The sequence below is a fragment of the Fistularia commersonii genome, chromosome 5, assembly GCF_037954325.1.
Source record: "Fistularia commersonii isolate RoL2024-O1a breed Wild chromosome 5, RoL_Fcom_v1.0, whole genome shotgun sequence".
NCBI classification, from domain to species: domain Eukaryota; kingdom Metazoa; phylum Chordata; class Actinopteri; order Syngnathiformes; family Fistulariidae; genus Fistularia; species Fistularia commersonii.
The window spans coordinates 20,470,684-20,484,829 of record NC_141288.1 but is presented as its reverse complement, the minus strand read 5'-3'; the positions used below and the strand labels follow the sequence as shown (position 1 = coordinate 20,484,829).

The 14,146-nt window shown below is 49.9% G+C and overlaps 1 protein-coding gene across 11 annotated transcripts in view; it reads right to left on the bottom strand.

Annotated features, from left to right (window-relative positions):
* cacna1c (calcium channel, voltage-dependent, L type, alpha 1C subunit) overlaps positions 1–14,146 on the bottom strand; it is a 142,996-nt gene that overhangs the window by 89,515 nt on the left and 39,335 nt on the right. For all 11 annotated transcript variants that reach the window (XM_086147285.1, XM_086147287.1, XM_086147286.1 and 8 more), the window contains exon 3: positions 8,861–8,966. In XM_086147285.1, the coding sequence (XP_086003411.1) occupies positions 8,861–8,966 (106 nt within the window). The remainder of the gene's footprint in view (positions 1–8,860; positions 8,967–14,146) is intronic.

The window sequence follows — 14,146 nt, the reverse complement described above, 5'->3', positions numbered from 1 at the left end:
GCAGTTATGGAGTTCATTGTTATACTATTATGGGATGCTCTTCATTAAACTGGATGGGTTTTATTGCTTTGCAAAGAACGTTGGTCCTTGTAAAGTTAAGGCAGCCATTGTTGCTGGGACAGTGTTATTGTTGTATCGTTATACATTGTTATATTGCACAGGAATTTTCGGATTTTCCCCTTCCAGGTATCGATGGTTTCTGCGACGCGATGTGGGATTCACACTCGATCGGAGCGAATTAAAGCGGCAAAGTTTGAGCCTGTCGTTTCCCGGCGGGCTGGAACTCGGTTGTCCGCGGCGACGCGACCCTCTTTTTACCCCTCCGTCCCCGCTGGTCGGCCTCCATCCCCATTTCTTCCTCTCCTCCATCGAACACTCTGTCACTCCCTCCATCCATTATTCATGGAGCAGTCACAGTCAGCATTAGAGGACCTCACAGTATCGCTAAGGCAACGACGCAGCAGAAGCAGCCGCGGTGGATCACGGGAAACTGGGTCACCTCCCAGGAGCAGGAGGGAGCGGGAGTGCTGGGGAGGGAGGTCGCTGTTACACACACACACACACACACACACACACACACACACACACACACACTCCTCATGGTTGTCCTTCAAAGCAGGTGAAAAGACGAGAAGGTGATGGAGGTGGCACGCCGTAGCCGTGCTATCAGGTTAGCGACGAGGTTAGCTCACATCGGGCAACGCTCCCAAGTGGGGTTGCAGGTTCTACGTGTTTCAGGTGGACGTGAGGTGAAGTTCAGGGCATCACGATCAGGTTTACAAACATATTAACCCTGCAGAGGAGCTTTTTTACCGTTTGATTGGCAACAGTTTACGGGTTGGGTTAAAAATCTCATATCAGCTTTCTTCCCCTACTATGAGGCAGGAGAACTGCGTGCCTCACTTAGTGGCTCTTGGAAGCCGTTTTATGCTCGCTCAGCACAAGACACTAGTAACACACATATAGTTGTTGACAATCAGAAATGTAGTTCATTTACATTCTATTTAAACATTTTAACAGCAACATACAGAGAGACAGCAGCACCGTCTTAGTTCAGTGTTCCAGCTGTCAGCCGTCACTGCCCACTCTACACTGAGGCTCGACAGTCGGCAGCCTCACCGCACCTCTGGTGAATGTGAAAATCCAGCCGTTTTTGAATAAAAAACAATCTAAAACTGGTGAAGCTCAAGGAAAAATGCCTTTACACTGAAAATCACTGATTAATATAACCATTTCATTCTATTTTTCATTTCACATTATTTTCTTTCCAAGATTGGCAAGTGAGGCACAGCTTCTCCTGCCTCCCCTGAGTGCATCTCACTGGTCCTTCAAGGGGTTACGGGTTCTACGTGTTCTAGTAATGGTTGACTTACAACCATTTACTCACTCATTCACTAAATAGAGACCTCCAAACATTCACCCTCTCGTGTCTGTGGAGACTTCAAGTCATCCAGGTCACGGTGAATTCTTGGTGAGACCTTCTGGTCGAGGCTACTGGACTTGAATTTCTTCACTTGAAGACGTCTCAGCCCTCCCTCCAGAGGCTTCTTCACTTCTAATGACCTGTGGAGAGCTTCCCAATAGAAGCGGCAGGTTTTCGGGTCCAGGTTATGGTGGCTCGAAAGTATAAGGGTTGATGGGAAGATGCTAGGTCCACGGGGGTTGCTACGCTAACGAGAGCGTCGCTCCTGGGACAAAAGAGCAACTTTTCGGATGAGGGGCGAAAGGTCGTGGAGTGAGGATATTCAAGTCTGGTTGCCATGACAACAAGATCTGGTCAAGAATTGACCCTCTCTTTTAAACACCATATGGAGACCTCCTACCGTTCACCCTCTCATTCACACGTCTCCAGACCTCCTGGTCCGTCAATGCCACCTTCTCCACCGAGACCCAGAAGCTAAAAACGTTCACCTTATTAATGCGGATTCGATATTTGCCTGCCGGCGAGTCACAGCCGGGATTAAACAAACACCAGAGCTTCTGACCTGGAACGATATTGGAAATGATCTTCGTCAACAGCGACGCCCCTTTGTCCCGTTTCACCGACCAATCATCACCAAGCTTTTTAAAAAAAAAAATCTACGCGCTTGTTTTCTTCCTGTTTAATGTGGCCGGTGAGACTCTGACCTCCTTTAGAACGCTATTTACAATTGTAAGAACTTGTTCCCGAGAGTCTCATCTCATTGTTTTTAGAAAACTGGAAACAATTTGAGGTCTTTGTTTCTCCATGAACTTCCCCGCACATAGATTTCTCCATGAAAAGCTCCGTCACTTAATTGTAAAAGTCCAACTTGTTTTCTTTTATTTATCTTATTTATTTTATCCTACAATTCCTCCTAGATGGACAGCGGCCATTCGCACCTGTCAACTCACTTCCGCCCCCTTCAGGTGAGGCACAGTATTGTCAGCCTCACCTCATGACTTTTATCCACGGTTTATTTCCCGATCAGAAAGAGTAATTGCATCACACACTCACCCTATAGACATAACACAGCTTGTAGAAGGTGGTGGTGTTTTGAATAACATCATAAATCTTTCTAGAAACATGCGGAGAAACAGAAACGATCAGACGCCACGCAGCTCGGACTATTTATCTTTTTTTCATGATGACAGGTGAGGCTCTGGCTATACCTGCCTCCCCTGACCGCACGTCACTGGATGAGGAAGAAGAAGAAACATCTCTTAACCTCAAATCACCTCGTTACCGCCATGAATTAAAAATAAAAAAGCATGTGTTCTTCTGTCTTTCCATTCCAGGGTATATCACACGTAGACACACACACACACACACACAAACACACACACACACACACACAGTCTGTCACATGACGCCACCAAGGAAGAGAGGTGAAACATTGGTTTCTATGGGAACTCAGCCCTTTGATGATGCAAGGCAGGCACACACACACACACACACACACACACACACACACACGAACACACACACACACACAACTGTGCTCTGGATCAGAATGACACACCTTATCAACAGCCATAGTTTCAACCTCCTGTGTGTGTTTGTGTGTGTGTCTCAGAAGATGTCAGCGGCGCAGGGACTCTGTTTGTGTGTGTGTGTGTGTGTGTGTGTGTGTGTGTGTGGCTGCCAGATCCCAGCCCAGATGGCTAAATGTCAGTGGATATCTCACTGACACGCCTGCGAGGCCCTCCCGGCGGAGGCTGCGTCGCGGCGCTATCTCCTCGGGTCGTGAGCGAGTGTGTGGCGAGGGACGGCGATCTGACGATCCTGCCGCCGCCGCCGCCGCCGAGGAGGACGCATTCGACTCCCGGAGTGTGTGTGTGTGTGTGTCTAATCCGCTCGTGTCTTCTTAAGCCTTAATGGCTGCTCAAACAACAGGGCCTCACGCTGAACACACACACACACACACACACACACAAGGTACATATTAGCCACCCCTGTTTGCCCACGCCTTTACCCTGTGCTCTCTTTACCCCGGTTGCCATGGCAACGATATCAGCCGGATCCCCTCCCAGGAAGCCTGATGGAGACGTCTTCCGATTGGTCGTTACATCATTAGCAGGCCGAACTCTAACAATTAGCGTGAAGCTAATTGCTAATTTTGGAGATCATCTCAAAGAGTGCGATCATCAGACTCGGGTTTGAGTAAACCTGACTTTGTTAATCTCGGGGAATTAATTTGAGCTGCTTGAACACTGGGCCGACTTGTAAGGTGATGTTCTGCTTCCACCAACGCGGTTTCCAGAAGAGGAGGATCTGGCAGGTGGAGACCCTGAACCCGACGTGGACGTCCGCGATGTGGATGATCTGAGATCTGGTTCAGAGCTAGAGATCCTCCTCATCTCCTCTGCCCGGCTTGGAATGTGGGTCGCGCTGAAGTAGAGTCGAACACTTTTAGCTCACTTTCTGTAAAAATATCCAGCTCCACCAGTTCTTTTTTTATTCTCTCCTCCCGCTGTCCCTCGGCCTCTCCGTCCCTCGCGGACGTCAGGAGGACGCTTTGGTTTCACGAGCACCGTTTAACCCGAGGACATGAAGATGTGGAGGACGGAGAGGAACCCGTCAGATGGACAACACGTGTTGGATGTTTGGAGAGAAGGTGGGAGAAGCCAGACCAAGATGGTTGGAGAGGAGGTGAGGAGGGGGTTGCAGGTCCAGATGAAGACCAAAATGATACGACAAAAGAAGGTCAGATGGAGAGGAGAAGGTCGTAGAAGAACCATTCCTCCTCTCATTCACCAACCAATGAACCTCCTGCTTGTTTTTGACATCCAAGAGTTGGAACGCGGTCCAAATCTAACGTACGCCCCGTCATGTTTCCCGGAACCGCCGCCGTTCAGATCGGCGCTCGCACACGTGGACGCCGCTGCGTCTATAAATAGATATTCCTCTAACCAGCGGCGAAGGAACAAAATGTTTACTTGACGTGGAACGGCGGAGGAGAGACGGACGACGCCGACCGCAACAGGTGACGGATGATGGAATCCCGACTCGGCTGTCGGCGTTTGTTATTTAATCAGCCGGGAGGTCGGCCTCGGCGCCGAGGTGGAACACGTCGTTCCCAGAATTAATATTCCGTAGGTTCCCGTCTTTGTGAATTAAACGGAATAAAGGTTTCTCTTTTCTGGGAAAGCAGAAGAAAAAGCCTCATTGGAGAATGTGTGATGAAACACATCTGGGGGTTGTTGTTAGCAGCAGGTGTGTTTCGGGTGGTCGAGCAGAAGGTCGGTGTTGCTACATCAGCGGAGAACATTTAGCATTCATTGTTAGCGGTGGTTCTGCCTCCTAGCAAGAAGGTCTCTGATTGGATTCCCACAGGAGGCCTTTCTGTGTGAACTCGCCGTGCTCTTGGGGTTCCTCAGGGTTCTTCTCAAGGTCCAAACACAGGAGATCCAGTGCAAACCCCGAAACCGGATGCGTGACGGCGGCCAATCACAGCTAGGCTTGGCTCCCGCGGCCCCGAGTGCGGGATAATCGGGGCGGATATCAATATTTAGAGTTGATTTAAGGGCTCCGGTTGGACGCCGAAGGTCTCGGCCTGCGGCTTCGCACGGAGGCTCTGGCGCAGGTGCGTCTGAAAACCCCGGCTCGGGATGAGCGATGGTCTGCTGGCTCCGGCTGAGGAGACGCCCGAGGAGACGGGGAAGTGAACGCATCTCGGGTGGAAGCAGTGATTAATGGCCGGGACGCCGTCTACTGGCTGGAACCTCTGCAGAGCCAGTGAAGAGCCTGTTGCACACACACACACACACACACACACACACGACAAACCACCACAACTGAACTGAGCTGCACACACAGCTATGAATTTCATGCAAAGATGACGGACATTAAATGAATGCAGGCACGGAAAGCAGGAAGTAAACATGAACACACACACGCACACACACACACACACACACACACACGACAAACCACCAAACCTGACCATGAACTGAGCTGCACACACAGCTATGAATTTCATGCAAAGGTGACGGACATTAAATGAATGCAGGCACGGAAAGCAGGAAGTAAACATGAACACACACACACACACACACACACACACACACACACACACACACACACACACACACACACACCTCAATGACAGTGATGCCTTTCAGGCCTCATTAATGCGGCGCGTGGAGGCTCGGTGTCAGAGCCGCGTCTCTCAATCAGCGTGTTAATCAGGTGTATTGATCCGCTAATTGCCCGGTTATGACATCATCACGGAGTGGATGCGCTCAGATGGGATTAGAAGGGGACGGGTGAGAGCGGCGTGGCAGGAGATGAACGTGGAAGTCGGAGCGTGGAAGAGTTTTATCGCTTTATTTGCATTCGTCCGTTCATTTTCTACCGGGCTCACGCCGCACAGATCCCTGCTGCGATTGGCTGACAGGCGGGGTCACATGATGGGAGGAACCCGGAGAACCCTGAGGAACCCCACGTGGAGAACATGGAGGCCTCTAACTTCAACGTTTCAGACAAAACTCCTCTGTGAGACTCCCTCACACCACGGCTGCTGCCTTCCATCTGTAACCAAGGACACGTAAGGAGCATCACTACGGTTACCATATCCATGACAACCTCTCCCTCTGCTATTATTGGGGCATGTCGTCAAGGAGACGGAACGGCACATTATGGGATGCGTACAGAAATAGACATCTTTTAAGAGAAGCAATACAACAGGGCTCCGGAATTACATAAGAATCTCCTCTTCGAATCTGATGGGAAGGAGGACGGGGGCTGTCGGTTCCACTTCCACGCACAACAAGGAGCAGGTAGGAACACGCACACGCAGATAGCGAATCGCTTCAACGCCCCAATAACTGACGGTTCTCCACGCCGCGGACGCCGCGCACGCATAACGGGTCGACGGGGAGGTAAAATTGACACTGTAATAAAGCGATGATGCCTCTCCTGCGATGCACGACCTCGTTCTTCACGCGCCGGCGGGGATCAAATCGAAAAAAACGAAGCCGCACGTTAAACCGTCATATTCATATCACCCATCTGCACCGTGTTTACAAGTTGTTTCTTTTTTTTTTTTTTTATTTTTATCCTGTACATACTCTCACTGCAAAATTTCACTGTGGCTCCACAAAGACAATTAAAAAAAAAAAAAATCCTGTAAAAACGGACGTTGATCCAAGTGCAAAAACTAAATCGCTAAATCGCTAACAGGCACGTTCTCCCGGAAGAACCATCCCATTGTTTACATTGTCGGTCTGCATCGGATCCAAGTAAATTAAAATATACCGCAAAAGATCTCCTTAAATGTCCCGCTAAGACGGGCCTTCTAGAAGAATAATCTCGGTTCATCCAGAACAAAGTTCATCCGCTGGACCGAAGGTGTGACCTTACCTAACGTTGATGCTAGTTGGTGATTTTATTTCATGATCTATATGATATGTTGTGGAGTCTGGAGCCAATCGCTGCTGTCGTTGGACAAGAGGCGGGGTTCACGCACACCAATCACAGAGCTGCATATAGAAGCCTAATCAGAGGGCGGCTTCAGAGCGGGGAAATTTTCTTCCCTTACTCTCAGATGAAAATCCAGAGTGATTTTGTCAGTCGGGCACGTCAAATAAATATTCTTGAAACCCCCGATCGTGTCGTGCTCGACCTCTCGGACGTTCCAAAACGTTCCAAAATCAGGCCCGGCGCCACCACGATGCGAGAGAAGCGTCGGCTGGAAGCGGCGACGGGACGAAGAGGCTTTATAAAGCAGAAGCGCAGATTATCGTCCTGCCTCGGCTGTTTCGGCACATCTTTCATCCTGTGGGAGGCGATATGGTGCTCTGACGTGATGCGAAACACCCGTTCCCCTGCCTCCTCCCTGAGCTCGCCGGTCGTGTTCGGAGTATAAATAGCCATATTTGAGTCAGATTACCACCCGTAGTTTATCGGTCCTAATTCCTGGGAAAATACAATGGGCTTTCAAAAAGGCTCGCTAATACAATCATTGTTTTAATTTGGTTGATTTCCGGCGAGTGTTCAACCGCCGTTTGGGAATCGGGGGCTTGGAAAATGAGGGGGTTTTGAGGATGTTTTATGAAAATGCCGGAGGACTGATATGGGGACGTATCTTGTGGGCTTTCTCGTGTCGCAGGCTCCCAGGACGCGTGGCGAGATCCGCTGCGTCGGCCCTGCCACGCGTCCACCGGCGGCGTTTCTTTAATGAATACCCATTTTAGCTATTAGCATGGAGCTGTTAGCGCTCCCGGTATGTTTGGTCTTTTCTATACCGGCTGACCGTGGATCTCCTCAGAGACTGTGGTCCAGACCTGCTCTACGGTCCAAAGTGTCATCAGACAACTGGGCTGTGATTTGGAGCCATATAAATAAAATCTGCTCCGTGAGCAGCATTACGTAACCACGGCGATCAAATCATTCTGCAGCTCCCCGTCTTCCCGGACCAAAATGTGCACGCTCTTTCAACAACACTCGGCGGGTTTCTGAGAAATGTAGGCATGGTTTTGCAACCCGGTGGAAAAGAAGAGATGGAATGGCAACACGCTGGCAAAGGGTACCTTTTTCCATCGGTCTCTTGGGCAAACGTAAAACCAAGGTCATACAATGACAAATGCAGTGACTGTACCATCTTGAGGGTGAAACGGTCCCAGGCACTCCAAGCCCAAGAGAGATGTCACCAACCCTGAGCTGGGTTTAGCAACTCTCCCTTGCTAACATGCATCGCACACTTGTACCAACATAGGCTACCTCTGGGTGCTCCGGTTAGACTTCTTTGGCCAAATACTAGACAGTACCCTGGTCCACCAACATTCTCTCCAAGGCTGGATGTCTGGGGTGTAGTTGTGGGGAAAGAAGTCAGCTAGCCTTTGTTTATAGAGTATATTTGAAGAATTCATCCAGAATTCAAACAGTCTGCACCAGAATCGGCTTTACAGGCCGAGGAACTCATCAAGGTGGACAGTGACTGGTCCACAGGAAGGTACGCACCTAGCAGGTGTTACTTGACACTTTGGGATTCCCATTTCTTTTAGCGTTAGCGTCTTCCGGGGTGTATCCCAGCCCTGTAAGCAGTCAAAACAAAACACAGCAAGCCGGGAAACCGGTATGTTCTGAGCTTTCTCTTGGCTCTGATCCCTTAAGACCTCGCAAGGCAAACAAATCACACCAGAGTAGACGGGCAGAAAGGATCAGATTGTGATCGGCTTAAGCGCGGCCGATACCAATCCATTACCACGTGCCCAGATCAACTCTGGACATCGCTTGCACAAACACAGCGGTTGCTTGGTAGCAGATACATCGGCTTAATTGTTCCACGTCAACAGCTAAACCAATAAGAAGAGGGAATAGCGTGTTCGAGAGCGGCACGACTCGTCGCGAACAAACATCCGCCAAGCGAAGAGCGGGTTAGAAAAGAGTCTTACTCACCAGGTTGGAGTTGGTGGCGTTCGAGTCATCCTCGGGGAAGGGGATGTAGATGGCTAAGGCCACGCAGTTTGCAAAGATGGTCATCAGGATGATGATCTCGAATGGTCTGGGAGTGGAGTTAAGGAACACCAGAGTAGAGAAGAGCAAACGGTCGACCGCGATGGTGTCGGACCCTGAATCAACCAAAAAACCCCAACCAGAGGCAAATACAACTTCTTTGCACCATAAAAGTTCACTTGTAGGATTCTAGATGCTTCTGCGTGCCCTTGGACACACGTTAGCATCCGCGCTGCGACTAGCAAACAGAGGTAAACCTGCAGGAGGAACGCCTATTTAGCCTGTTTGCTAATCTCACCGCGCAGGAGCTCGATAAAGACACGCTATGAACTTCAAGCAGATCACATATGGATTCAAATAAATGGATGTATCCTGAGAAGGCCACACACACACACACACACACACACACACACACACACACTCGCAGAAGGCACAACGGCAGAGATCAAAAGCAGTTAAGTTTGCGCTAACAGTAACGGGGGGGTCTGGAGAGACAGTGCATGCCCTAATATGGGCGCGGCAGGGAACGAGGCTGTCGCGTGGAAGACAGGATGTGGACATAGAAAGAGTGAAAGCGGGATGGAATGAGGGGGGAAACACACACACACACACACACACACACACACACATACAGGGGTTTTTATTTGGAAAGGTCCTTGAGAGGGGAGTGACCTCATTATTTTTGGCCTCAGAGAGCGAGAGAGAGAACAGGGGGAAGAGAAAATGTGAAGGAGAGATAGAGGAGCTCTGGTTTTCATCAACGGAATTACCCACCGCCACCGCCGTTACCTTCCTCTCCTCTTTCCTCTCACTTGTCCTCCCTTTCTCCTCTCCTATACAGTAAACCCTTGTTTTTCGCGGGGGTTACGTTCCAAAAAGAACCCGTGATAGGCGAAATCCGTGAAGTAGAAATTTTTAATTTTTTTTACAATTATTATACATCGCTGCTGTCGTCCTTATGTTTTTTTCTTCCTTCTTTGTGGAAAGAACGGAAGATTCATTAATCTCGTAATGCTTTTACCTTCCCTTAGCATGTCCAGAAGTTTAACTTTATCTGCCATAGATAGCATCTTCCGCTGCCTTTTGTCGCTCCAGAGCGTTTCGTCAACATGTTGGGTTTTAGAGGAACTCGAAATCGCAAGAGAATTTGCACGTACGTCATATAAATTTGCCAAGCTGTTTTACGTACGTGTACATATTAAACTGCGACGTTATTGACGCACGGGTTGAGAAGAAGCGGAGTGACTTTTTAGCCAATCAGAATGCAGAACACAATGCACCATGCAAATCCGTGACGTGGCGAAACCGTGAAAAGTAAAGCGCGTTATAGCGAGGGATCGCTGTACTTCCTTCATGTTTATACTGCAGAATCCTGGATCCATGAGGCCGGTGGTGGAAGGTGTAAACGGTAAACACTCCACTTATGACGCCGAAAAACACCTGGCGAGTTCTGAGCGCTTTGCTTTGGATTCACGGATCCCTGCGAGGCGCCGACCAGACCTTCTAGGAGGTGCTTCATCTCGCCGTCCGATGGGAGAGGCCCCCGCTCCACCGCTAACATTGCTAACGTGCCTGTTTTACCTCAACGCCACTCAGTCAGTAAAGCTGAATCCGATTGGCCTAAAGCGGCATCGAGTGATCTTCACGTGCAGCGCGACGGATCTTCAAGGAGCAGAAATCGGCACGTCGCAATGCATTAAAGATGGGCGGCAATCTGCAATGTAAGCTAGATGTGCGTAGCGGTACGCTCGGTCTCTGGGGCTACATAGCAAACATTCATCTGTGCTTTCCGGGGCTGCGGTCGGTAGCCGAGGAGGTAGGAAATGATGATAAATAACCAGCCGGGAAAAATCGCCCGAGTGAACTCCGTCTTAAAGGGAACCCCCCGTCCGCCCCCTCCGCCCCCTCCGCCGTCAGACGAAACGATTTAGCTTCAGACGTAGCCGCGCTATCTTGTTTATGTTTGGACCGACCTTTTTAAAACATCAGCAACGGCAAAAATGACCCGTCCGGTTCGGCCCGGGACCAAAACGCAATCCGGCTTCATCGCTCAGCCTCCTACCGAAGGCGCAACGGAAAAAAAAAACACGGCAGACTTCCAGAGAAAGTGAACGGGCCCATGACTCACTCCGGGTCCCTGACCCATAATTCACCAAACCCTCGGAGGTCAGCTTCCGTCAACACCATAATAAATCCACCGTCCGCCGCCTCGATAAGGTCGGCTCTTGGGAGTGAAACCGGGAAGTTTGAATAAGGAATGGAGTCCATTAATAAAACCGACTTATCGGCGTAACGACATCGGACGTCTCACTCCAACAGATTAATGGAAAATATTGGTTTTGGATGTTTTCATAAAGCTAATTGTGGGGACCCAGTCTGACGGCTGTGAATTAAAGGGGGAGACAGCGAAAAAACCTGCTGGAGGCATTTTTCATTTCAACGTTACAGAGCATTCATCATTTGAACTAAATTCCGGCCTACAGCAGATTAACACGGGGGCAGAGCTCACATTGTTGAAGGCTATAATTGCACTGCAGGGAAAACGCTGGATTTTTTTTTTTTTTTTTTTTTTGTATTTTTTGTGCTCATTCGAGCTCTTTATCTGATTTTTTTGGGTACAAAACAGTCTGGAATAACACCGACCGCGAGCACAAGTGATATTTTTCTTCCGGTTAGCCGTCGAATTCTGGCTAGATGGGAACGATGTCTGACTCTGGAAGGACAGGGGTATGCTTGGAAAAAAACAAAAAAAACAACGTTCGTTCATCAGCAGCCTCCGTGTTCACGTCCTGTTGTGAAATAATCTCATAGTTGACTTTTAGGAATTTAGGAAAAACATGCGGTTCAAATGTAGCCGAGGAACAAAACTGTAGCACCTTCACGCAGTTTGAAGTTCCTAGAATTTCTTCAGGATCTGGACTGTATCTTCGTGCGTTTGAGCAGAGCGCCGCTTTTTAAAATCTGTCACTGTCCCTGGTCAGCTGTTGACAGAAGCACCGAGGAATGAAGCATCTTCTCTCCAGCTCCTAGCTTCTGTTCGCTAACGGCTAACGGAGAAGATAAAAACCCTTCGACCATCTGATGGTCCATGCGGTTCATAGAAGTTCTACGGGATCCGGACCGTAGCTTCACGCATTCGTGAACCTCGGCTCCAGACGATTCCATGGGAACCTATATGGTGGAGATACTTGGTGATTGGTGGAGCTCATAAGCCATGTCCATTAGAAGATGCTTTTAGCGAGCTGCTGAATGCCTTTTGGTCGTTTGGTGCATCGCTCGGATCTTTTCTTGAGACGCACTGGACAGAGCAGTTACAGTTACAAACACCTTGCGATGCGATCCATCAGAAGAGTCTCACGTGGACCATCGCTCTGCTTCCTAACTTGCGCCTCTTCCTCAAATGACACCGTTCCCCCAAAAATATCCACCCAGGTGTGATTTCGTGACCAGATTTGCGGGTTCGACTTTAAACCCCCTGATCACACGGCACGCGAGCGCCCTTCAATCGGCAGCGTGGAAGCAGGTGTACGTTGAATGTGATGCGTTTCCCTCGCCAGCGTACGCCGGAGCTCAGACGGGCCCATCGACCTGTTGAGAGCAGCAACCGTTGTCATGGTAACAGAGAAGGCAGAGAAGAAGATTTCCATATATCTGCTATCTCTGGGGACGTGGAGATGTGAACGTAACCCCTTGAGGCCATCGTTCGGACAAGTTCTGGTCCCTTCAAGCCTCCACCCCTTGATCCAAAGGTTCTTCTGACTTTTTGGTGAGACGCTGGGATGCCGCAGAGAGATTTCGAGCAGATCTTTATTTTCCTCTCCAGTGACGGCAAGGACGTCGCAAGGACCCACATGGAGCCCTCAGCATGACCAACACATGGTCTCAGCAAAAGGGCTACTCAGATGTTCCCTTTTGAACAAAAGTGAGATGCTTCTGGAGCGTGGAGTGGAGAAGATTGTCCACTGAAACATCTTCACATCTTCCTGGGATTTGTAGACACCAAAGTCTGGTTGTGTTTACCTCAAGATTCATTCACGATGAAGAGTTCCTGCAATCCAGGGTTTCCATAGAGGAGGACCCAGCGCCTCGGGGCTACAAGGACATCTTCAGTGACCAGGACCTTCAGAAGCGGGCAGGAAATGACCCGAGAATCAAGATATTTGCCAAAAATACAGCAAGAGATCATCCGAAAGTGAACGAGAAGCTTGGCGGAGGTCCTTGGATCTCACTTTTGAGTTGAATATCAAGGTTTCTTTCACCAGACGGAAGATCAGGCTTCACCTCCAACCCTCTACCAGTCTTCTTCTAGTCCATCTCCCAGGTCCTCCATCCCTTTCACCGAATCAATGCTCACGTGAACCTTCTCATATCGATCACTTTGACAACGACCTCTATCTCCATCTCCATCCCGGCCCCAGGGAGGAACCTGGCCATTAGATTCTGCCGGTGGAACAGCGTGAAGGAGAGATGTGGAGCTTCACTGGGCGAGGGGAGATGATGGATAGGAGGAGGGAGGTGGAGATGGAGGACCTCGGAGACCAAGATGGATCCAGCTTGGAGGAAAACCAGATGGTGACGGGAAGACGGAGCAGGAAAGAGAGTTAGACGTCAGACGCCTCCTCCGCCCGAAGAAAGCGGAGGAGGTCCGGCCCGTAAACAAACATTACGTAACCACGGCGACGCCGTGACCTTCAGAAGGAGCCGGGGAACGGTTGGAGGTAAATCACGGGATCCCTTTTAGGATGATGAGCTACCACGGACAGCGTGCACTGAGAGATGGGTGTGTGTGTGTGTGTGGGGGGGGGGGGGGGGGGTGACATCACACACACACACACACACACACACACAGGAAATTAAAAACAAATAAGCTAGCGGGGGGTCGTTAGCATCGTTCATGGTGTCACATTCAGGCTGAGAGGATGAACGGATGAACGCCACAGACTCCAGGAGGAACTAAAGGATTGAGAATTAAAAAGCCGAGCCTTTCGCATCCACGTCTCCGTCTGCATTCTACAGGTGTCTCATCCGTATCCTCCCTTGGCTCAAACTAACGGTCGCCATGGCAACAGCAGAACTCTCCGGGCCGGCGCGACCGATTCTCCCATCGCCGCGGCGCGACGGCGAACCCGCTAGCTTATTCGCCGAGTTTCAAGAAAGCCTATCCCGTAACCCGATTGGACGATCGCGTGGACGCGCGCGACCGATCACCTTCTCAGCGGATCCTGAAGA